At 41.2% G+C, this 26,445-nt stretch overlaps 1 protein-coding gene across 1 annotated transcript in view; it reads right to left on the minus strand.

The window, feature by feature from the left end:
* Positions 1-502: 502 nt before the first annotated feature.
* The window catches only part of LOC144269567 (complement factor H-related protein 1-like), a 118,139-nt gene continuing 92,196 nt past the window's right edge, over positions 503-26,445 (minus strand). Inside the window, exons 9-10 of the mRNA XM_077825350.1 lie at positions 2,713-2,913; positions 503-603 (exon numbers count right to left, since the gene is read on the minus strand). Of these exons, the coding sequence (XP_077681476.1) occupies positions 503-603; positions 2,713-2,913 (302 nt within the window). The remainder of the gene's footprint in view (positions 604-2,712; positions 2,914-26,445) is intronic.

Genomic DNA, 26,445 nt, shown 5'->3' on the forward strand with positions numbered 1-26,445 from the left:
CTAAATTAGGATGGTGGACTACACCAGGGGAATCAATAACATAACTGTTGCAATAATGCAGCTACATAAATGAGCTTGGGGCCAGGGCCCCTTCCTCCCTCCCCTGTGAATTGCTGATTAAGGGAGCTTGTGGCTGCAATTACTTCAGATAAATGTAACTTCACACAATAATGTGAAAAGTTGCAGCCTTCACACAATTTTGGGGAAAATGGGTGTGTTTTTTTCAGCTTTTATAGTGTAAGTGTGTGCTTGTTTGTGTTTGCCACAGGTCCAGAATTTGGTTCATTCACAACACATAGCACCCCATCAATGTTCACTTTCTCTTTATTAATTTCTCACTCTCATTTGTGTGGAATCTAACACATTCATCTGTGTGACAGCACTGGTCTAATTTCCAGTGTATTATATACAATGAAAGATAAGATAAGAATTGTCAACTTATTCACACACTATGCCATGCCTGCATCATGTTGCTATTCAAATTAGCTGCAAGCTTTCATCTTTATCTCTGTTTTTCATCAAATTCTTCCCACTTTACTGTGTTTAAAATATCTGTTTGTACTTTAGGGATTTTCATTAAGTTTGTAAATGAAATATACAAATCTTTAATTTGAAAAAGGAAAAATAATTAAGACACTCAGTTTAAATTTTAACCAGAAAAGTAAATGTTTTCTATACAATTGTGCTAAATGTCTGCATCCTTTTTTTGTTGCATGGACCAAAACATTTTGGCAGAACCATGACCAACTGCTAATAGTGATGGGCAGAACTCAAAAAGGTCTCAATCCATATCCCAAACTTCTTGGTACGGCAATTATGTTATAAATCTCCCAGGATTAAGGTTTCTAGTGAGACTTCCAGAAGGTTCTGATTTGGGCCAGCAAGCAAGAAGTGTGTAATTCAGGAAGTGCAGAAGTGTTCAATTACCCTTAAAGTTTCCTCTTCCAAATACCATAAAAAGCTGTAGTTTGATCTGAGTTTGAACCTTTTTGCCCATCTTTTGTTACTATTTTATGATTGGCTTAACATTAGTTTTAAAATATGCATTGTGACCAAAAGTAAAAATAAGTGATTACATGCATCAATTCAGACAATCAAGGCTACAATACAGACAAAGTGGACAGTACAAATAATTAGTTAATGGATTCTGATCCTCAGATCTGAGTTAAAATAATCTGCTTGATGGTTCTTTTTATTCATCCTCAAGTACCTGTCAGAGAGAGAACAAATACTACAAAATTAATTTAGTACATGTCAATTTTTCGAAAGAAGTATTACATACAAATCCCCTATAGGTTTTTCACAGGAACAGAATAGTGATTTCAACAGAATGGCATAAAAATCACACTGGATGATTTTAACCATCTTTGGAAAGTAAATGGAACAAACTCCATCAAACGTAATTGCAGTTATCCCTGAACTGCAGTGGTTCAACTACTTTTCATATTGAAAACAAATATTTTCTCTTAAGTGGAACTTAAAAGCAACACAGAAAACCATGCATTGAAATCCCTTCACCATATGAAGCCAGAGGCCAGTTAGGTCTTAACAACAGTCTCTGCGGTAAGGATCTCATTATCTTTTCTCACCGAATGCCCCAAAGGTACTACTAACCACCAAATTTGGCTGCAAAGAGAGAGTATCCCTTATACTGGTTCCCATCCCACTATTAGAAGGGATGCTTTTTAGGCACTGACTTCATCATATACAGTCAATAGTCCCCTTGCATTGGAATGCTGCCAGATGCCAGTTGGTTTATATATCAGTGATTTCCTGAACACAGAGCTGGCTAATGACCGGATTACGTGGGACTCACAAGTGTGGTGGCTTACACAGAGTGTGTTTTAAAACATTTCTAGTCACTTTCCATAAACCTTTTGAGTCTGGATGTTTGGCTCAGCTTGTACTGAATCAAAGAATGGTGGGAAAGCTGTGGGGAGTCTGGCCCACTGCCATTTGCTCTAGTGTAAATTTCCTTCAACCCTCTCCTTGAACAGGAGCTGTGTGTGTTGTGTTCTAACAGAGAACTGTTATTCCGAAAACAGGCAGATTTAGGCACTGACTAGACAGCTGCCACCTAGGGCCCAACATTTCAGAGGGGGCACCCATGACCCTGGGAGAAGTTCCACTTCAAAAAGAAGTCATCTAGCTCAAAGATCCCAAACTCTGGGAGCTCATCCTCAGAGTACAGGATGCACAAGGAGGTAGCTGGGTAGGAACACAAGTTTCCCTGTCCTGATGAGGGGAAGGAGAAAACAAGTTCCCCTTGTGGGAGGGATAGCTCAGTGGTTTGAGCATTGGCCTGCTAAACCTAGGGTTGTGAGTTCAATCCTTGAGGGGGCCTTTTAGGGATCTGGGGCAAAAATTGGGGATTAGTCCTGCTTTGAGCAGGGGGTTGGACTAGATGATCTCCTGAGGTCTCTTCTAACCCTGATATTCTATGATTTCATACATATTCTATATTTTATCAGTATCCATGGTGTAGCAACTAGCAGTTGAAGGTGATGGAATTTTTGGAGCAGGGATCTTTAATCTGTTTCATCCCATGGTTCCCTATCAGCTGCTTCCAGCGAGCCCTCTTTATATGTAGCCATGAATTATTTGCTTCTGTTCACATCATGCTATTTAAACCCTAGAATTCCCCAGGAAAAATTAAGAAATCTTTTAGTTAGATGATTCAACAGTATTGTAGTTTCACTGGAGATTACTTACCGCTTTTCGTACATTTAGGATATGCCAATTTCCCCTCCACACACTGTACTCTAAATGCAGAAGAAGGTGGATTGCTCGCATATCCATTTTTACAGTCAAATTCAATAAAATCTCCACCTTCTGAATACAATTTCATTTCCGTCCTCCATCTCAGCCTAATGTTGTTTTTCTCCATCACTTCTGGGGATGTTGTACATGGTTCTGAAAAATAAAAATGTAATTAAATTATGTACATCTGGATTGTCATTGGAAATCGTATTTGCTGTAACTGTATTGAGACTGAGCCTGTCCCCAAATGCTATACATAATTTAAAAAAAGCCCAGGGAAATATTTTTAGATAAGATCTGAAAACTAAAGAAGACACAGTAAGGTTGAGAGACCAAGAAGGAACTCTAGAGAAGGAGGCTTTCCCACCAACCGAGGAGATATTGTGGGAAGGGACAGAGAGAAGACTGAGGCTAGATGAACAGAGAGAGACAGGATTTGATTCTATTTTACAAGCTGGCCACTTTGTGATACTCAGGTGGTGCAAATGGGCCAAAACTTAGCCACAGCTGACCAACAGAATACTCTCCTTGCAGAAGGATACTTTCTGCTGGGAGATCTGCCTTCCTATTGACCTCCCCCACTCCTTGGTTGTATTACCAAGAACAAATCATGCCAAACCAGTTTGATTTATTTCTTTAACAGGATAACTAGTTTGGTGGGTAGGAGAAATGTGGTGGACATAATATACCTGGACTTCAGCAAGGCTTTTGACACCATCCCACATGAGAAATGCAGGCTTTGTGGAGCTACCATTATTTAGAATTTAGGTGGGAAGGCTATGAGAGGTACAGAGGAAGCAATGTACTGACTCAGGCCATGGAAGAGTAAATGAGGATGACTGGATATGAAAGCTGCGGGATGCACATGATCCTAGAGCGTGTACTTTAAAAGAGATGTCTTTGTATGAAGTGCCGCTTGATAGAGCTGAGGGAAGAGAAGATACAAGGCTTGGAGATGCAGGTGGAAACTATGGTTGAGTTTCAAAGGGGATTCGAGCAGGCAATGGAGGGAAGACGAGAGGAGACTGAAAGGAAAAGTCAAGACTTACAGATGCAAGCTGTACTGAGGAACTCAGAAGGAAGACTTCTGGGTAAGGAAAGTGGTCAGTGGAAGCATGTGACTACAAGAACCAGGCAGAGGAAAAGACCAGCTAGTGGAGGTGAAATAGAGCTCAGGAACAGGTTTGCTCAGTTGGAAAATGAAGATGGGGCAGAGCAGACTGCAACTGCAGGAGGGAGGGCAAGGAAGAAGAGAAGAGCAGCTAGTCCTGTAAGAAGAGGGGAAGAGCCAATGGAGATACTCAGAGTTCAAAGCCTCAGGAGGATACTGGATGACTTGCAGAAGATTGCAAAGGAGAATAAAAGACAAGAGGACTCACAGACAGAAAGAACCAGAGGAAGGATGGAGAATCACACCATCAGCAAGAAAAGGCAGATATATGTGATTTGTGATTCCCCACTAAGAAGAACGAACAGGCCTGTCACCAGAGCTGATTCAGAGAACAGACGGGGGTGTTGTCTGCCAGGAGCAAAGATACAGGATGTGGAACTGAGGCTGAAGAGGATCCTAATGGGAGCAGGAAAGAATCCACTGATTGTCCTTCATGTGAGAACAAGTGACACAGCTAGGTTCTTGCTGGAACATGCCAAGGGAGATTATACCAACCTGGCGAAGACATTTAAGGAAATGGAGGCTAAGGTTATCTATCTTATGGTATTCTGCCTGTCCCTAGAAAATGGAGGTGAGACAAGATTATGATGATCAACAGATGGCTCTGGGATGTTTGACCACTGGGAGGCTCACTCATGGAGAGAGGACAGTTCTCATGGGATGGACTCCACCTGAACAGGGAGGGAAATAGACTTCTGGGATGGAGGTTGACACAACTCATTACAAGAGCTTTAAACTAGGAACTCAAGGAAGATGCTTGTGTAATCTCCATACCTGATTTTAACATCGAGAGGGAGGAAACTCAAGTAAAAAAGGATACAGGAATGGAGAAAGGAACATCAGTAAGAGAATGGACATTAAGGGGAAGGATAGTGCTGATACCAGTCAGGTAGGCAATACTGGCAGTAGGATGACCATACCCAATCGGGTGAGGAATGTGGGCGAAGCCAAACAGCAACACTTAAGATGTCTGTACACCAATGCAAGGAGCCTGGGTAACCAAATGAAGGAACTAGAACTACTGGTACAGGAAGTGAAACCAGATATTATAGAGATGCAGAAGATCTGGATGACATTGTAAACTGGAAATGGATTAATTCCATAAGTGTGAATGGAGTCACTCCTCATTTACACCACAGTACGTGTAGGGGACACTCACATTCTTTCTATTGACATCAGTGCAGACTTTTCAAAAGAGAAGATCAGCAAATGGCACACACCCACACCACACCACTATACGTATCTAGAATGCACCCATAAAACATCTCTAAAAACTCTAAAAACATATTATAATCCAGCCAACATTTACTGAAAGTGAACAGATGTATTCAAACATATTTTTAGTTGAAAACTTTACAACTACAGCAGATGCTGTGAAATACAATTTAGTAACTTATGGAAAACCATGAGGAATATCGGTTGCTACTCTTCAGTGCTAGGAGTAGACATGGTGCTGTCTGAGCAGTAGGGGATTCCACTTTTGTGCAGGGGGAGCTATAACTGGCATGAAACTAGGTAGCCTGTTCTATGCCACCCTCTCTCCATGGGATGAAATGTAATAGTGCAATGTGCAAGGTCATACATTTTGGGACTAACAACAAGCTATAAACTGGGGACTTGTCAGTTGGCAGTGACAGAGGAGGAGAAAGATCTGGATGTACTGTTTGATCACACAAGGACTATGAGCTGTCAATGTGATGTGGCCATGAAAAGGGCTAATGCATCCTAGGATGCATCAGGCAAGGTATTCCCAGTAGAGACACAGAAGTGTTAGTACCGTTATACATGGCACCGGTGAGACCTCATCTGGAATATTGTGTGCAGTTTTGGTTTCCTATGTTTAAGGAAGATTAATTCAAACTGGAAGAGCTGCAGAGAAGGGCTACTAGGATTATCTAACGAATGGAAAACCTACCTTATGAGAGGAGACTCAAAAAGCTTGGCTTGTTCAGCCTACCCAAAAGAAGGCTGAGGGGAGATATAATAGCTTTCTCTAAATACATCAGGGGAATCAATACCACAGAGAGAGAAGAGTTATTTAAGTTAAGCACCTATGTGGACACAAGAACAAATGGCTATAAACTGGCCATCAACAAGTTTAGGCTCAAAATTAGGTGAAGGTTTCTAACCATTACAGGGATGAAGTTAGGGAACAGCCTTACAAAGGTGAAAAACCTAACTGGCTACAAGACTGAGCTTGATAAGTTTATGGTGGGGATGGTATGATGTGACTGACAACGATGGCATGGGGCCCATCAGCGACTGCCAGTAAAAAAAATCCCTAACTGCTGGAGACAGGACACTAGATGGGGAGGGCTCACTACAAATAATTATTTCCCAGATATCTGCCTGGTGGGTCTTGCCCACATGCTCAGGGTCCAACTGATTGTCATATTTGGGGATGGGAAGGAATTTCCCCCCATGTCAGATTGTCAGAGACCGTAGTGGGTTGTTGCTTTCCGCTACAGAATGGGATATGGGTCACTTGCAGGCTTAAACTATGTAAATGGTGAATTCTCTGTAAACTGAAGTATTTAAGCCATGATTTGAAGACTTCAGTAACTCATCCGGAGGTTAGGAGTCTATTTCAGGAATGGACGATATTCTGTGGCCTGCAATGTGCAGGATGTCAGACTAGATTATTATGATGATCCCTTCTGACTTTAGAGTCTATGAGTCTAAGAGGACCCAAAATTGGTTTAACAACCACAAAGAGTAAGTATTAATGGAAGGATGTTAGATTGGAGGGAGGGCTCAAATAGGGTTCCACAGGCATCTGTTCTGAGCCCAGTATTGTTTAATACCTTTATTAATGACCTGGATGTAGGACTAAAGAGCATACTGATCAATTTGAAGGTGACACAAAGCTGGGAACGGGTTGGGGGTTACCAACACGTTAGAGGATAGAGCAGCCCTGAAACAAGCCCTAAATCAGGAGCTGGAGATTTTGCAAAAGGTATTTAAGCAGCAGTGGGAGGATTCCCAGAAAGGAGTAATATATGATCTGCAGTCTCAGATGAAATATTTGTTGAGGCAGCAGCTACAAAGTGGCCAGGCAGACTGAGAAGGCCAGCTGGAACACTCCCCAGTCTGGAATGGCAAGGAAGATAAATGAGGTGACCAGCAAACTGACTCATGGAACAGAAGGTTTCCTAGGAAGTAGAGGAGATTAGGGGAGCTTTGCCTAACATTGAACTTGTTCACAGTGCTAGCTGCAGCAAGGATTTAGGAGCTAAAAATCCACCTCAGAGGGAAATCAAGGTAGTGCAGACACACAATGGAAGTCAGCGGCCTGGATGAGGAATTGGGCCAGCCAGAGAACCTGGGTCAGGCAAGACACTTATACTTTTCTACACTGTTAGTGACCCACAAAGGCCCAGATGTCACCCCTCGCTATGATGTCACTCTGCCATGCATTTTTTATATTATTTAAATCCTAGAATTCCCCAGTAAAAATTAAGAAATCTTTTAGTCAGATGATTCAACAGTATTCTAGTTTCACTGGAGATTACTTACCGACTCTCTTACATTTAGGATATGCCAATTTCCCCTCCACACACTGTACTCTAAATACAGAAGAAGGTGGATTGCTCGCATATCCATTTTTACAGTCAAATTCAATAAAATCTCCACTTTCTGAATATAATTTTATTTCCGTCCTCCATCTCAGCCTAATGTTGTTTTTCTCCATCACTTCCAGGGATGTTGTACATGGCTCTGGAAAAATAAAAATGTAATTTACTTATGTACATCTGGATATGTCATTGGAAATCGTATTTGCTGTAACTGTATTGAGACTGACCCTGTCCCCAAATGCAATACATAATTTAAAAAAAGCCCAGGGAAATATTTTTAGATAAGATCTGAAAACTAAAGAAGACACAGTAAGGTTGAGAGACCAAGAAGGAACTCTAGAGAAGGAGGCTTTCCCACCAACCGAGGAGATATTGTGGGAAGGGACAGAGAGAAGACTGAGGCTAGATGAACAGAGAGAGACAGGATTTGATTCTCTTTTATAAGCTGGCCACTTTGTGATACTCAGGTGGTGCAAATGGGCCAAAACTTAGCCACAGCTGACCAACAGAATGCTCTCCTTGCAGAAGGATACTCTCTGCTGGGAGATCTGTCTTCCTATTGACCTCCCCCACTCCTTGGTTGTATTACCAAGAACAAATCATGCCAAACCAGTTTGATTTATTTCTTTAACAGGATAACTAGTTTGGTGGGTAGGAGAAATGCAGTGGACATAATATACCTGGACTTCAGCAAGGCTTTTGACACCGTCCCACATGAGAAATGCAGTCTTTGTGGAGCTACCATTATTTAGAATTTAGGAGGGAAGGCTATGAGAGGTACAGAGGCAGCAATGTAGTGACTCAGGCCATGGAAGAGTAAATGAGGATGACTGGATATGAAAGCTGCGGGATGCACATGATCCTAGAGCGTATACTTTAAAAGAGATTTCTTTGTATGAAGTGCCGCTTGATAGAGCAGAGGGAAGAGAAGATACAAGGCTTGGAGATGCAGGTGGAAACTATGGTTGAGTTTCGAAGGGGATTCGAGCAGGCAATGGAGGGAAGACAAGAGGAGACTGAAGGGAAAAGTCAAGACTTACAGATGCAAGCTGTACTGAGGAACTCAGAAGGAAGACTTCTGGGTAAGGAAAGTGGTCAGTGGAAGCATGTGACTACAAGAACCAGACAGAGGAAAAGACCAGCTAGTGGAGGTGAAATAGAGCTCAGGAACAGGTTTGCTCAGTTGGAAAATGAAGATAGGGCAGAGCAGGCTGCAACTGCAGGAGGGAGGGCAAGGAAGAAGAGAAGAGCAGCTAGTCCTGTAAGAAGAGGGGAAGAGCCAATGGAGATACTCAGAGTTCAAAGCCCCAGGAGGATACTGGATGACTTGCAGAAGATTGCAAGGGAGAATAAAAGACAAGAGGACTCACAGACAGAAAGAACCAGAGGAAGGATGGAGAATCACACTGTCAGCAAGAAAAGGCAGGTATATGTGATTTGTGATTCCCCACTAAGAAGAACAAACAGGCCTGTCACCAGAGCTGATTCAGAGAACAGACGGGGGTGTTGTCTGCCAGGAGCAAAGATACAGGATGTGGAACTGAGGCTGAAGAGGATCCTAATGGGAGCAGGAAAGAATCCACTGATTGTCCTTCATGTGAGAACAAGTGACACAGCTAGGTTCTTGCTGGAACATGCCAAGGGAGATTATACCAACCTGGCGAAGACATTTAAGGAAATGGAGGCTAAGGTTATCTATCTTATGGTATTCTGCCTGTCCCTAGAAAATGGAGGTGAGACAAGATTATGATGATCAACAGATGGCTCTGGGATGTTTGACCACTGGGAGGCTCACTCATGGAGAGAGGACAGTTCTCATGGGATGGACTCCACCTGAACAGGGAGGGAAATAGACTTCTGGGATGGAGGTTGACACAACTCATTACAAGAGCTTTAAACTAGGAACTCAAGGAAGATGCTTGTGTAATCTCCATACCTGATTTTAACATCGAGAAGGAGGAAACTCAAGTAAAAAAGGATACAGGAATGGAGAAAGGAACATCAGTAAGAGAATGGACATTAAGGGGAAGGATAGTGCTGATACCAGTCTGGTAGGCAATACTGGCATAGGATGACCATACCCAATCGGGTGAGGAATGTGGGCGAAGCCAAACAGCAACACTTAAGATGTCTGTACACCAATGCAAGGAGCCTGGGTAACCAAATGAAGGAACTAGAACTACTGGTACAGGAAGTGAAACCAGATATTATAGAGATGCAGAAGATCTGGATGACATTGTAAACTGGAAATGGATTAATTCCATAAGTGTGAATGGAGTCACTCCTCATTTACACCACAGTACGTGTAGGGGACACTCACATTCTTTCTATTGACATCAGTGCAGACTTTTCAAAAGAGAAGATCAGCAAATGGCACACACCCACACCACACCATTATACGTATCTAGAATGCACCCATAAAACATCTCCATTAAAAACTCTAAAAATATATTATAATCCAGCCAACATTTACTGAAAGTGAACAGATGTATTCAAACATATTTTTAGTTGAAAACTTTACAACTACAGCAGATGCTGTGAAATACAATTTAGTAACTTATGGAAAACCATGAGGAATATCGGTTGCTACTCTTCAGTGCTAGGAGTAGACATGGTGCTGTCTGAGCAGTAGGGGATTCCACTTTTGTGCAGGGGGAACTATAACTGGCATGAAACTAGGTAGCCTGCTCTATGCCACCCTCTCTCCATGGGATGAAATTTAATAGTGCAATGTGCAAGGTCATACATTTTGGGACTAACAACAAGCTATAAACTGGGGACTTGTCAGTTGGCAGTGACAGAGGAGGAGAAAGATCTGGATGTACTGTTTGATCACACAAGGACTATGAGCTGTCAATGTGATGCGGCCATGAAAAGGGCTAATGCATCCTAGGATGCATCAGGCAAGGTATTCCCAGTAGAGACACGGAAGTGTTAGTACCGTTATACATGGCACCGGTGAGACCTCATCTGGAATATTGTGTGCAATTTTGGTTTCCTATGTTTAAGGAAGATTAATTCAAACTGGAAGAGCTGCCAAGAAGGGCTACTAGGATTATCTAACGAATGGAAAACCTACCTTATGAGAGGAGACTCAAAAAGCTTGGCTTGTTCAGCCTACCCAAAAGAAGGCTGAGGGGAGATATGATAGCTTTCTCTAAATACATCAGGGGAATCAATACCACAGAGAGAGAAGAGTTATTTAAGTTAAGCACCTATGTGGACACAAGAACAAATGGCTATAAACTGGCCATCAACAAGTTTAGGCTCAAAATTAGGTGAAGGTTTCTAACCATTACAGGGATGAAGTTAGGGAACAGCCTTACAAAGGCGAAAAACCTAACTGGCTACAAGATTGAGCTTGATAAGTTTATGGTGGGGATGGTATGATGTGACTGACAACGATGGCATGGGGCCCATCAGCGACTGCCAGTAAAAAAATCCCTAACTGCTGGAGACAGGACACTAGATGGGGAGGGCTCACTACAAATAATTATTTCCCAGATATCTGCCTGGTGGGTCTTGCCCACATGCTCAGGGTCCAACTGATTGTCATATTTGGGGATGGGAAGGAATTTCCCCCATGTCAGATTGTCAGAGACCCTAGTGGGTTGTTGCTTTCCGCTACAGAATGGGATATGGGTCACTTGAAGGCTTAAACTATGTAAATGGTGAATTCTCTGTAAACTGAAGTATTTAAGCCATGATTTGAAGACTTCAGTAACTCATCCGGAGGTTAGGAGTCTATTTCAGGAATGGACGATATTCTGTGGCCTGCAATGTGCAGGATGTCAGACTAGATTATTATGATGATCCCTTCTGACTTTAGAGTCTATGAGTCTAAGAGGATCCATAATTGGTTTAACAACCACAAAGAGTAAGTTTATTTAACATCTTCATTAATGACCTGGATGTAGGACTAAAGAGCATACTGATCAATTTGAAGATGACACAAAGCTGGGGAACATCATGGTTGGGGGTTTCCAACACTTTAGAGGATAGAGCAGATCTTGATAAATTAAGGAACTGGGCTATAGACAACAAAATGACATTCAACAAAGACAAATGTAAGATGCTATACTTAGGGAAGAAAAACCAAATGCACAAATACAGAATGGGGGATAACTGGCTTGGTAGCAACACTGCTGAAAAGGATCTGGGAGTTGTGGTGGATCACAACCTCAACACGAGTCAGCAACGTGATACTGTTGCAAAAAAAGCAAATGCAATTTTAGGTTGCATTAACAGAGGCATAGTATGCAAGTCAAAGGAGGTGATAGTACCACTCTACTCAGCACTGGCTAGGCCTCAGCTTTAGTACTGTCTTCAATTTTGGTCACCAATGTATAGATAGGATGTGGAGAAATGAGGAAAGATCCAGAGGTGAGCATAAAAGATGGTCAAAGGGATGGAATGAAAACCATACGGACAAAGGCTGAAGGAACTGGATATGTTTAGTTTGGAAGAGAGGAGACTGGGGGGAAGATGATAGTGGTATTCAAATACTTAAAAGGCTGCCATAGAACAGATTGAGAACAGTTGATAGCTCTTGCCACAGATGGCAGGTCAAGGGGCATTGGGTTCAAACTACAGCATTGAAGATTTAGACTGAATCTCAGGAAAAGCTTCCCAACTGTAAAAACAGTAGGACAATGGAACAGACTGCCTAGGGAGGTTATGGACACTCCTTCACTGGAGGTTTTCAAAAGGAGGCTGGATATGGTTGATTTAGAAACAACAAATTCTGAATCTTCAAGGGTGGTTAGACTAGAGGACCCTTGTGGTACCTTCTAAACCTATGATTCTATGTGACATCACAGAAGAGAAAAAGGGACATGGCAGGCCAGTCCTAAGCTATGAAGTCAGGTCCAGGACACACCAGCCCACACAATCAGTTCACCATAATTTAAAAACCACACAGAAGTAGCTGCACAGCTGGGGATCACTGCACCACAGTGTAGTCTAGCCATTCCATCCTCTCACTCTAAGCATGTGGAGGTTGGAGAGAGGGTTGTGTAGAGCAGGCTACCTTAGTTTCATGCCAGTTAGAGCTCCCCCTGCTCAAAAAGTGGAATCCCCTGCTGCTCAGACAGCACCATGTCTACTCCTAGCACTGAAGAGTAGCGACCAATATTCCTCATGGTTTTCCGTAAGTTACTGAATTGTATTTCACAGCATCTGCTGTAGTTGTAAAGTTTTCAACTAAAAATATGTTTGAATACATCTGTTTGCTTACAGTAAATATTGGCTGGATAATAATACATTTTTAGAGTTTTTAGAGATGTTTTATGGGTGCATTCTAGATACGTATAGTGGTGTGGTGTGGGTGTGTGCCATTTGCTGATCTTTTCTTTTGAAAAGTCTGCACTGATGTCAATAGAAAGAATGTGAGTCTCCCCTACACGTACCGTGGTATAAATGAGGAGTGACTCCATTCACACTTACGGAATTAATCTGGTGTTACACCAATACAAGAGACTTCAAATTGAAATATATGAATATGAAAATTCATACCATAATATGAAAAATACCACAGTTGTTTAACTCATCACAGTTCTTTTACATATAATAGATTCTTATATCTACCTAAGCAAACTGGTGGGTCTGTCCATTGGCCAGACTCACAGCTAACAGATGCAGATCCATTCATTCTATAAAAATTTTGACATTTGTATTCCACTTTTGAACCTGGTTCATATTCTTCCTGTGGAAAGACCATGATGTCTCCATTATCAACAGCCGGTGGGTACCCACACTTTCCAGCAGCCTCTAAAATTAAGTATAGAAAAAGAGAATATATGCATCAATATTTACTTACAGTAAATGCTGTAATATCAGAAATATTACACAACAGCACTATCAATGTACTCGGACAGATCAGGAAAAATCCCAAGGGAAAGGTGAAAAAGAACCCTCTTGATATTGGAACTGAACACAAGATACAAAAAATCTTATCTTTAAGATAAGAAGCAGCACGATATTTGTTCATTAACAATTAACAGTGTGGAACTGATGGCAAAACTGATGGCAAAACCAGCTGCTTTACCTTTGTCAAGATATGATTCCATGTTGCTTTTCAAGCAGGCAATGTAGGTTAGTTTGAGATCCGTTGGACCAGTCGTTCTGCCTTAAGCACTGACTAGCAGGGAAATGGAAAGTGAGAGGCTTTGGCCCAACCCCTCCCCTCCTTAGGCTCATGTGGGCCAATCAGCTTGCTACTTGTCACTGCATGCATGTGCAGTACCTACTTTCTCCAGGACCATATTACCATGAAGGGTGCTTGATGTACCCAGCACTTGTCTCAAACTATTGTGAATTATGACATTACCAGGGTATCTGAATATTGAGAGCAGAGAGAGAGACTGAGGGTAAAATAATGGTAAGAGGATACAAGCTAAATAGAAGTTTGGATTATACAGGCCCAAGGAGTGGAATATGAAACACAGAATAACACTGGAATGATAAATGAGTGTAAATAGTACAAGAAATACCACACAAAAATGAGGAGAGAAAGGAAACAAAAAATAAAGAAAGAACCCAAGAACAGAAAAACCTTTGGGTGTCCTCATAATTGATAAAAGCAGAGACACAGCTACACTAAGTTTTGAAATGGCAAAGGCTAAAAATTACATGAGTAGTAATAAAGCTTTACCTTTACTCATTACATAATTTGACAGGTTTCCCTTCCCCCTTTTTGCTTTATGACCTACCCCTTTTGCCTCTTGTCCCATCGCCAGGTCTCATTTTTGGAAATGTGCATTTCTGGCACTAGTGGCCATTCTGAAAAGAAGAGGGTTTTTTCCCTTTATATTTAATTCATGCTTATTAGCTGCATTAGAACTAAGAAAAAAGTTTGCTTGCCCTTTCCTCATTTTAACAAGAAAATGTATTAAGTGCAATTCTATTATTTTATGCATTTATTATAATTTTAAATCAAGTAATTAAATAATTGTACCAAGTCTTAATGACAGGGGAGTAAAGGAGAAGTTTTAATATATATAATACATATATATGTTGCGATGCTGACAGACCAGCTCAGGCCCGAGCTAAAGGCCAATTCACTTGCGGTATTAATAGAGATCAAAGGAGATACTAATTGTATTGTTTTCCCTCTATCTATATCCTCTTGTTTACTGTTACATTATATTTACATTATACATGCCTGGTAATTAAATAGCCCTAGATCATAGGGTGTGTTAATGTAAGTGTATTCAGGTGTTAGAACTTCATGAAAACTAATGGAATGCTACATGTCTTGTTTTCACTTTTCTATTCCTATTATAATATAATGACAGGTATTTACATTATGTATATCCCTGTAACTAAATAACTCATTGAATGCAAAGGAAGAAGGGGGCTAAATTCAAAGCAATTGGTACAGATACTTGTCAGATTGTTGTCTGTGAAAAGAAGCTAAAAGTACCAATTCAAAGAGAGGTCCTTTATCTTTGGACTGTATGGATTCAAACAGGGCAGGTTTCAGAGTAGCAGCCCTGTTAGTCTGTATTCGCAAAAAGAAAAGAAGTACTAGTGGCACCTTAGACTAACCAATTTATTTGAGCATAAGCTTTTGTGAGCTACAGCTCACTTCATCGGATGAAGTGAGCTGTAGCTCATGAAAAGCTTATGCTCAAATAAATTGATTAGTTTCTAAGGTGCCACTAGTACTCCTTTTCTTTTTGTTAATAGGGCAGAGTATCTGGACAAGAAAACTGAGCTCCCCAGAATTATTCTGGGTAGCCCTGAAGGACTTTTGGGAAACTGGCAGTTTATTGTGTGTCTGCGACTGGAATTACAAACTGTGACTTACCATTTATTATATTTTACCTTCTTTAACATCTCAATAACTCTCATCCTTTTACTTAACTAATAAACCTATAGTTGGTTTACTATAGAATTGGCTACCATCATTGTCTTTCGTGTAAGGTCCAGAGTACCAACTGATCTGGGGTGAGTCCTTTGGGACTGGGAGCAACCTGACATGGTGTGATTTTTTGGTTTTAATAACCTTTTCTCACAAAGTTCAGTATGTCTGGGTGTCGAGATAGGCTGGAGAGGCTAAGGGGACTGTGACTCCATGGTAAGACTGGTATAGTGAGCCAGGAGTTCATATTTGTTACTTGCTTGGTGAAATCTAATTATAGAACATACCACCAGTTGGGGATGTATGTCCGTGTTTTCTGATAGTCTGCCCTGACAGTCTCACTCACAATGGTGAGGCACTCCAAACAGCCTTATATATGTACACCATGCATTTCTCTTATTTGTACAGAGAAATATTTGTTATGCATTTAGTACATTTTTAAATAGTCAATAATTATACAGTCTTAATGAAAGAGGTATAATTGAGAAGTGTTCATGAATCTATAGAATTATGAACTTTTACAGTACTGTATGCTTGTTATCATAGAATATCAGGGTTGGAAGGGACCTCAGGAGGTCATCTAGTCCAAACCGCTGCTTAAAGCAGGGCCAACCCTCAATTTTTGCCCAAGATCCCTAAATGGCACCCTCAAGGATTGAACTCACAACCCTGGGTTTAGCAGGCCAATGCTCAAACCACTGAGCTATCCCTCCCCCCAAAGGCAGTTAAGGCATTTCTAATAGTCATTAAATAATTGATTCACTCTCTATTATTAGTACTTTTGTTAATTTTATGGAATTGTTTACTCAATTTTATTTAGAACTGTACTGACTTCATAAAATTATGTTTTTCTAAAAATGCATCATTATATATATTAATACTTCTCCTTAAATCTTCTGTCATTAATACTTTGTGGAATTATTTAATGGCTTTATTTAGATATGTACTAACAGAATTAAAAATATTTTCCTCTAAAAATGAGGAAACTGAACATTAACATAAATGTCCTAACACTTATTTGTTCTGCTGTTATTAAGGATTTTTAAATTAACTACTTTATTTAGAAATATATTAACTGCAGTGAAATTCATTTTATCCAAAAATGCAGGATTTTATGCAACACTCCTCTATTCCTCTATCATTAACGCTTTGTACAGTTATTTAATGACTATTAGAAAACTACGAAATGCATAAAAATAGCTCTCTCAAAATGCATGATTCTCCTTTATTCCTCTGACCATAAAACTTTATTTAGAAATGCAATAACTGCATATAAAATATTTTTCTCTTAAATGCATGTTAACATATGTATGTGTGGTAACACTTTATTCTGCTATTATGAAGATTTCTGTTAATTAGCACATTTCTAAATAATTATTAAATAACTGCATTACAATTATTTTTTCTCTAAAAAATCGTATTAACCCTCTTTTATTCTACTGTCATTAAAACTTTGTACATCTGTTTACTAGATTTTATTTTTCTTTAGAATTGCACTAAATGTGTAGAATCATATTTTCTTCCTAAAATGAGGAAAAGGCTAGAAAGCTATATTTACTCATTTAGTTCTAATGATTCCAGTAAGGATAAATGAAACAGAAAATTTAAAACTTTTATTTTGTTTCAAAATGCCCATTAGCGCCAAAAATGCACATGTCAAAAATGAGACCTAGGATATAAGGCAAAAGGAGTGGAGGGGAGCAAAGGGGGAGAGGGACATGGAAACCTCTCAAAAATCATATGATGAATGAAGGTATAGCTTTTTCCCTACTAGTATGTATCAATTTTCCCTAGGAATGGAGAATGAAAGGCAGCCAAAAAGTGAGTGAAAAAACTCTCACAGGGTCTCTCAGCTATTAGCTTTCGACATATCACTCAACTTTCTATAGCCAATAGCTAACCTTTAAGGCACTGGTCCATGTTTGGGGTCATATGGAAACTTTCCACCCCAGAGACAGCGCCAGAGCCATTGCATCTCCTTTCAACACAATGGTTTATCTTGGTGCTCTGTGGAGTGCACAGGGCATATTGTATGCTGCACTGTAGTTTAGGGGGAATGAAATGTATGCTTCCCTTTGTGGTGGGCTAGCTCTTCTGCTGAGGCCCTGCCCCTCTGCCTCTATGTGATGGGTAACATCCCACTGGGTGCAGCTCCTACATTTGGCACTGAACATCATTGGTTTAAGAAGGGGGCTTCTGAAGATAGGACACCCTCTGTGAGAGGCTTTTCACTTTGGAATTTGTTTCTTTCTGTGGCCTGCCATACCCTGAATTCTTTCATGCTGCAAAAACCAGCTAGTCTCTCAGTCTCTCAGAGACGGTTGAGAGAAGTCAGTTGGTTGTGGTTGTTCGACATAGTGGGCTCTTTGTTTATATTCGTATATGTTTTGCCCTGATGGCATTATTTTAATGATGTGACTGAACTGTGTATTTAATGGTGTATAACCTAGGATAGATATTTTTGTCTGTTTATCTTTATTGGTATTAATAATCACAATACATTGACTCTGATATTTTTATTTTGCTTTTTATATTTGTAATTTGTTTTTCATATTGCTGGGGTCTCACTATCTCTGTTATACCTTGTACTGGGAAAAGCTCAGTAAGGCTGAGATATCAGGGAAAACTAGTCATGGTTCTACTCACTGTGAACATGGGCGGCTGACTAGTTAGATTTTAGAACCACAGTTTTGGTTTCCAAAACAAAGTGGTGTTGCACTGCTAGTTATTACGGTCATTTTTTTAAATATTTATATTCACCCTGACAGCCAATGAAATTCTGGTATGTGAAAAGACAAACAAAATGAACCAACAGAGTGACACCACTTTTTTTCTGGAAGCTTAAAGATATAGGGTGAAATTTTGGTCCTATCAATGGAAGTTTTTCGACAGACTTCAATGGAGTGGGAATTTCACCAATTGTGTATTGTCTAGTTCATCCGCAAGTGGTAGTGAAATTGTGGCCCCAAAAATCAGAAATAGAGAACAATCGATCACTCTTATTCACATTATGTTGAGGGTCAAATCCTGAAGTCCCGATACTGGACTAGGATAATCAAAGTCAATGTTAACTATTCAGTATGAGCAGGAGTGACAAAATATGGCCCTCACCCTTTATTCAGAATTTGCTCAGGCCAAACTCCCATTGAAATCCACTGAGGGCTTGCTTGAATAAGGAGCTCAGGATTCGGCCCAATGGGAGGATGATCTCATTAAACCTATATTATCATTGCCATGGAACATCACAGACTGGAAACAGATTTGCTTTCTGGTTTACAAGAGATGTTATATTTGTGCATTATAAAAAGACAAAAATACAGGGAAGTAAAGATGTTTCTGAGTAAGACTGAAGTTTTTGATTCCAAAAATATCCTATATCTACTAGGCTATTTTAGAAATAGGAAAGTAAAATACCTTTGCATACTGGTGACACGGACCACTTCCCTTCCTTACATTTTACCGTCGGAAACCCAAAAAGGCTCAGACCTTGCGAACATTGATAACGCACTATATCGCCAGGCAAATACCTTTGCTGCTTAGCACCTCGAATCCTACCATCATGAATCTCAGGTGGAGGTGCACATCTCATATCTGAAAAGAGATGAGAACTTCTGAAGTCACTGACACATTCCCATGTGGGTAACTAAATCACTTACAGTATTCCATTAGTTTTATATACAATCTATTCAGATCCAGTATTGATTAATTAATGATGTCACTAATTAATTAATCTATTCAGATCCAGTATTGATGCTTCTTAACTTAACCAGTACTGTTCATAGGAACATTTCAAATTGCAGGGAGGCAACAATAGGGCTATCGAGTAGTAAAAAAATTTGGGTTGGGATGCAGGGAATGAAAAATGAAGGGTCAAAAACTTATGGGAATTTGTCAAAATCATCAGTTTCAAGTTTGATGAATGTTTCATGTTTGACGAATCAGTGTTTATTCTGTTGGAAAATTTCTGACCAACCTATCCAAATCATACTCTGCTTTTCCTCCCCAACTCACAGAAACTCCTCTATGGGTTCTCCCTTGGAGTTTATGCTCTGTAGCTGAGGTGGATATGCAACTAGTCTCTGCCAGGTTCTCCCTCTGAAAAAAAAAAACCAGCAGCAAAACCATGTAAGCTACTGAAATAAACTTGTCCTGTTTCCCCTCCATGCAAAAGTGGTAGGGGCTTCAACCTCAAAATCTGTGGCTCTCAGGTGATTGGCTTGAGAAAAGAGTTGTCTTTGCAGAAGCCACTTGTCTCTACACAGATGACCCTATGGCCCCTTATAGCACAGCTCCAGCAGGTATCAAACCCACTAGGAGACCTTGCAGAGTGTTAGTACACAATCCTATGGCCAGTGTTACAGCTCTTCCCAAGAAGTCTTTGGAAAAAGAGAAGAGAGGAATTGCAGTTCTCCCTTGGAGTGTCAAATCACACTCCTTTCTTGACTATGTGTCAGTAACAGAATTAGCTACTGGAATGAGTTACTGTTTATACAGCCTAAGGAACAAGAAGTCACCTGCAGGCTTGAGAGGTAGCCTCCTTTCCCAAGAGATACTGGCACCATTGCAAACAGTGATAGCACCTGAACTGTGACTCCACTCAGTGCAAGGGCTTCACAAGATTGGCCTGTAGCTGATCTTTCACTAGGTCCAGAGATTCCGTGAGGTATAGAGTAAGGATCTGAGGTGCATCCTCACCAAGAGTTGGTAGCATTTATTTCCTGAGTGCTCAACTACCTCTCGCAGAATCCAAAATATTCATCAACTTGTGTGGATTATCCTGGACCAATTCAATTTCTATTCCCAAGGAGGTGATTGCCCTTTTCATAAATTCCTGGTACATTTTGTAATCATCTAGAACAGGGGAAGATGATTCTGAAACAGTAGCCTTATCTGGCGATGATGAGGAAACACTGAGTGGAAGCAGTGAACTGTCCATCCGCTCTACCATTTGCTGAACATCCATAGCAGGAGAATCAGAAACTAGAGATAACCTCCCTCAGCTGCTGGGTACTGGTGTTGGTACTGAGAATGTTAATAGATGGAGAAGGGCACAGAACAGCGACTAGGAGAAGATGACCTGAAGTCTGGAGGAACCTCCCCCCACACACACCCATAAATTCCAGAAAGGCCACTGCTGTATTTGATGTGGTACTGGGGCGCAACCCCAAGGGAAGCTCTCTAGATATGCTCCTGTAAGAGTCACGGTGCCACAGCTTGACCAATGTGATGAGGAATAAGCAGAGACTTGAGACCTTTAAATATGTAGGATCCCACTTCTAGTTTGAAGAAGAGCCAGCATGGGAATGCCAAGGTAGTGCAGTACTGTGTGGAGTAGAAAGCTCATGGGAGCTGGACCAATGCAAGATGCACAGTTAGCAGAGGAAGCATCTGAGGATTTCCTGATGCAGGGACCAGCTGCCCAATAGAGCATCCTGACTCTGGCACTACTGACAAAGGCTCAGTTCCTGATGGTACCAAACATGTTGGTGCCAAGAAAGATGCCAGTTCCAGGGCTTGCATAGCAGGAACTGTTGAAGCCTACACCTTGTTCCTAAACTTTTTATCCATATTATGCACAAACAGCTGTCTACCATCAACCAAAACATGGTAAAGTGAAATAGCTGCCAAATGAACTTTCAAAAATGAGTTAGATAGCCCCTCCCTATTAAAGTACATTAAATATCATAAAACACAAGGTATGGAAACTGAAACAAGAGAATCAGATTTTTCCTACATACAAGCCACAGATGTGGACTATTTCAAATAAACCCAGTGACCTCAAAGTGTAAAATGACTCAGATGTACACTCTCCATCAGACATTGTTTTACACATCCAAAGTTACCCTTGCCGATGGTGAAGGGGGATTGAACTGGACACTTCCGAATGACCAGCAGGTCAACAAGTCCAGCATATCTGGAGGCATGCTGATTAACACTGGAAGACTGTTCAAATTGGGCCTGTAGACCTGAGAAATGCAGTGTTCCACTGGCCTCATATTGAGCTGCACAAATGGAGTCACATAGGTAGTAGCTACCATGAGACCCAGGAAGAAAAATACTTTATGAGTCTGACATATTTGAATGTTTAAAATATACTGCACAGGTTTTTTTTTAAATCTGTACTCTGGTAGGAATGCTCTCTCTGCTGTCATATCAACTATGGAGTCCATGAATAAAATTATCGGAGTTGGACAGGTATTTGACTTTTTGACATTCAAAAGCAGACCCAGGTCTGAAAAAAAAAGGGTAGTTGTTGTATAAGCGATGTGACTGAATAAATCCTTGTGAACAGCAGGCATCACTAGCCAGTCATCCAAATATGTAAACAAAAATACTTTGCTTTCACAAATGAACCCCTACTACAGAGAAGCATTTGTTAAATGCTCTTGGTGTTGTGTATAGACCAAACAGGAGCACCTTGTACGGGAAATGGGGCTCTGCCACCACGAAATGAAGATACTTTTAATGACTATGTCAGACAGAAATATGAAAATATGTGCCCTTTAAATTGAGAGTTTCAAACCAATCCATAGCTGAAAGCAAAGGAATTATGGAGGCCAGAGTAAACATACAGAACCCAAACTTCCTAATGTACTTGTTTAGAATTTGTAGAATCATAGGACTGGAAGGGACCTCGAAAGATCATCTAGTTAAATCTAAATCTAAAATTGGACAAAACCTCCCATCCTTTTTGTGCAACAGAAAGTATATTGAATAAAACCCCTGGTCCCTCAGCTGTTTGGATACCTTCTTAACAGCCCCTATCAGAAGTAATTTCTGCACTTCTGAAACTAGAATAGCCTTGTGAGACATTCCCAGAAAAGAGAAGGTAGGGATAATTGAAGGGGGTAGTTTCTTTAACTGAATGGTAAATCTCTTCTTTATAATTTCTAGGACCCATTTGTCTGTTCTAATAAGATTTCTATTTGCTGATAAAATGGACAAGTCTGTCCCCAGACAGAGGAAGGAAAAGGTCCTTGCTGTTTGATTGTTGACTTTCCATCCTCACATCAGATCTGAAGCCTGATGCTCCACAAAGATGACAGAGAGGGAGCAGATTGCTTAGATTTAGACCTCAATTTGAAAGACCTCTTCTTGTGTTGGCTCTGGAATGATGCACATGGCTAGAGTTGCTGCTGACATCTTTGATTTGATGAGAAATAAGCTGAAGAAAACTGTGGTTAATACTGCCTCTGATCATGGAAAGAAGGAGCAGAAGGTCTCCTGCTAATAGAACAAATCAAACCCAAACAGCAGGCTCTCATTCTAGTCTCCTTCAGCTTTCCCAGCTTTCTCATCCTTTTCTTTACTTAAAAGACCATCCCCTTCAATGAGGAGATCCTCCACCTTTATTCTAGTATCCACATCCAGAGAAGAGGAGCAAAGTGAAGCATGTCTCCTCAGAGTAACTTCAGAAGCCAATGCTCTGGCAGAAGAGTCTGAAGCAAAGCTCTGAGAGTGTGCTTTCCCACATTTTGACTTTCCATTACAATTGCATTTGCTAATCTCCTTTTGTAATATGCCAAATCCTGTGCAAACACTGCCATCTTTTCCCATAAGTGGAATTGATAGTAGGCAATAACTGCTTGATAATTTGCCACCCTAATGCTAAGAGAGGAAAAAGAGAACACCTTTCACCTTAGGGAATCAATCTTTTTTTCCCTATCAACAGGAGTAGAATATGCTTGTCAAGACCCTATCCTGCTACTGGGAGCAGCCACCACCAGTGAATTAGGTACAGGATGTATGTGAAAATATGAAAACCTCTCTGAAGGTATCTGATATAATTTGTCTGCCTGCCTGGAAATAAGATGGCAAGAGGCAGAAGTGGTCCTAACAGTCTTAGCAGGCTGCAGCAGACCTCTGAGAACTGGTAACAATAACCTACTCTTGGAGGTAGCTCCAAGAACTTTCCCTAAACACCAGGTTTTTTCATTCGTATTGAAGTAAGTTCCGCATGGACACCATGCAATCCACCAGATCATGGAACTGCAGAGCATCATCAGAAAGTGAAGAGGGAGAAGTCACACTTCCTTGCTCCTCTGGTGACAAATTGGGAGCCATGTCAGCATCTTCTTGTGCAAAAAAGGACTTATCTCCTTATCTTCTTAAGACAGAGTATCCGGCAGCACTGCCTGAAGTGCACCTGGATCCTTTCCAGATAAAACATCAGTTCAATTATCCATATAAAGGACAACTGAGAAATTGCTGCAGAGGAGGAGGAGGCATAGATGAATCAAGAGAGACACTAATAATTAATCATAGAATCATAGAATCATAGAATATCAGGGTTGGAAGGGACCTCAGGAGGTCATCTAGTCCAACCCCCTGCTCAAAAGCAGACCAATCCCCAATTAAATCATCCCAGCCAGGGCTTTGTCAAGCCTGACCTTAAAAACTTCTAAGGAAGGAGATTCCACCACCTCCCTAGGCAACGCATTCCAGTGTTTCACCACCCTCCTAGTGAAAAAGTTTTTCCTAATATCCAACCTAAACCTCCCCCACTGCAACTTGAGACCATTACTCCTTTTGCCCTTCTCCTTTTTTCAGCTGAAGAGGATGCAGACCTTAAAACTGGTGAAGACTGTCTCTTTCTTGAAACTCACTGTTTCGCACTTGGATCTGGATGGCACAAGATCTTGTGAAATCCTCAGATTGACTTGGTCCTTGAAACTGACACTGGAACTGACTTCGGATTTGGAGCCAGAGCCATAGAGACCAGGTCAGAATTAGATAGATCCAACAACTCTGGCCTACAGGATCTGGCACTGCTAACAGTGGCCATCTTCTCCCTCACCACCTTCTTCAGAACAAGCACAGTTAGAGATAACAATGTGGCTCTTGGTGCTGTAAAAGGCAATCTTGTCTTTCTGAAGTAACAATGCCTTCGAAACCCTGGCTGCCTGAGCAGCAGGATCTGGAGCTGGACCTGATGAAGGTCCATTAAAGTAATTGAATCCATGACCCTGATGATGAAATCATATCCTTAGTAATTAGGAAAAACACCTTCCATGAACGGTGTAGTAATGTGAATGTCACTAAAGGCTCAAATGGTGGTCCTGTAAGTTTAGACAAAACCAAATTAAAATCCCAAGGAGGAAGGGGCTCCCTAAATTGAGGGTACAATCTTTTCAGGTCTTTAAGGAATGTAACTGTTATGTAATTAGAAAAAAAAAACAGAAATGTCATCCACATGAGGGTGAAAAGTTGTTATTGCTGCTAGGGGAACCTTGATGGGGAAATTGCTAAGCTTTCCTCTTTCAGGTGCAACAGAAGATAGGCGAGTATATTTTGGATGGATGAATGCATCGGTTAGACTCCAATTTCACAAGCCCAGATAGAGAACTCCTTCCATTTTGACAGCTAGGTGGATGACTTTCTGCTACTCTAACTTACTCTGAGCAAGCCTGCTCTTTGGGATTTAACCATGGAGCTTTCAGGCTTCATGAATGAAGGGACTGCAGGTTTGATAGTAGCAGCCAACCGTTGTCCATGATAGATCAAATTTGGGTGCAATGCAGGTGAGATTGGAATTGCCACTGTGAGGTCCTATAGGGTGGAGGAACCGGAGTTGGCAGGGCCATGCTGGGGCTATAAAAATAACCCTGGCATGGTCCTGCTTGATCTTTAGCAGCACTCTGTAAAAGAGTGGTATTGGGGGAAAAGTGTAGTAAAGCTTTTCTGTCCAAGGTAGCAGTAAGGTGTCTGTGATGGAGCCTGGACCATGGCCTTGCAGGGGTCAGAACTGTGACATTTTCTGTTGAATTTTGGTCACAAATAGGTCTATTTGGGAGTCCCCCACTGCTGGAAAATGCATCTGGTTACATCCAGGTAAAGAGATCAGACGTGATAAGTAGAAAATAACCTTTTCAGACAGTCTGCCTTCTTGTTCTGCAAACCTGAAAGCTATGATACCAGTCAGCTCTGTGTTCTTGGGGAACCAGGGTGCAGTATCCAGCCTGTCTGACTCATGAAGGACACACACACATTCAGCCTCTGCTTGAATCAAAACCGATCAGAGAAAAGACTTGCAGAGAGCAGTGAAGGGTGGTGGGAGACACACCTAGACCCCTCCTGACAAGAGTGATAGGATTAAGGCAAGCTAGATTGACCCGGTCCACTCAGACTTGCTCTGTTAAGGTGCATGTGTGTGCATGTGTGTGTGTGTTCATTTGGTTCTGGGGCTGGAGGAACCCAGCCCTGGGGAACCTAGGTCCTGCAGCATAGCTCCATTGGGAGAGGACTTGCAGAAGGGAGAAGTAGAGCTCCATATGAAAACACAAGTGACACAAGCAGTACATTAATAGAATTACAGAACTCCCTCCCCCCAGAAGAGTAACCCTAATAAATGAGTGTACCCCAAAGTAATGGGCAAATCTGGTAACAGCTAAAAGGCGTTAAGGTTGATTGAGTGGGCTATGCAAAATTCCCATAGGTTAATTGTTTCCTGACAAAGGAGGGATGAGCGAGCTCCTCCCTATTTGTTGAGGTAAACATTTCCCATGATATGAGGTAGGAAAGACTGACAGGCAAATCACCCGGAGCTCTCTGTCATTGATATGAAGAGCGAGTTTCCTCCAGGACCCAAACCCCTGAGTTTGGATGGGCCCCAGGTGAGCTCCCCATCCTAGTACCACCATATCTGAGACCAGAGTCTTCGACAGTTGAGTGCAGAGGAAAAGAACATCTGCACAAACATTGAAAGGATCCAACCACCAATTCAGCGAAATTAGAATCCGCAAGAGTACCAAGAGCACAGTGTCCTGATGAAGATGTCTTGGTGAGTATACCGAGGCCCAGCCATGTCTGGAAGCTCCTAGACCAGAAGTTCTTCATGAGAGGGGTCCTTGAATAGGGATTGGGAGGGACGGTGGTAAAGAGGAGTCGAAATAAACTAGAGGGTGTATCCTACTTCTACAGTGCTCAACACTCTGTGGTGATACTGGACAAAGGAAATAGGAAAGGCAGTTTGCAAACAAAGGAAAAACAGGTCTTATTTCTGGAAATAGGTATGGCGCCATTCAGCATCCCATCTAAACACCTGCTTAGAACCCCCTGGATGTGTAGGTGGGGTA

Source organism: Eretmochelys imbricata, chromosome 8 (genome assembly GCF_965152235.1).
Source record: "Eretmochelys imbricata isolate rEreImb1 chromosome 8, rEreImb1.hap1, whole genome shotgun sequence".
Taxonomy (NCBI): domain Eukaryota; kingdom Metazoa; phylum Chordata; order Testudines; family Cheloniidae; genus Eretmochelys; species Eretmochelys imbricata.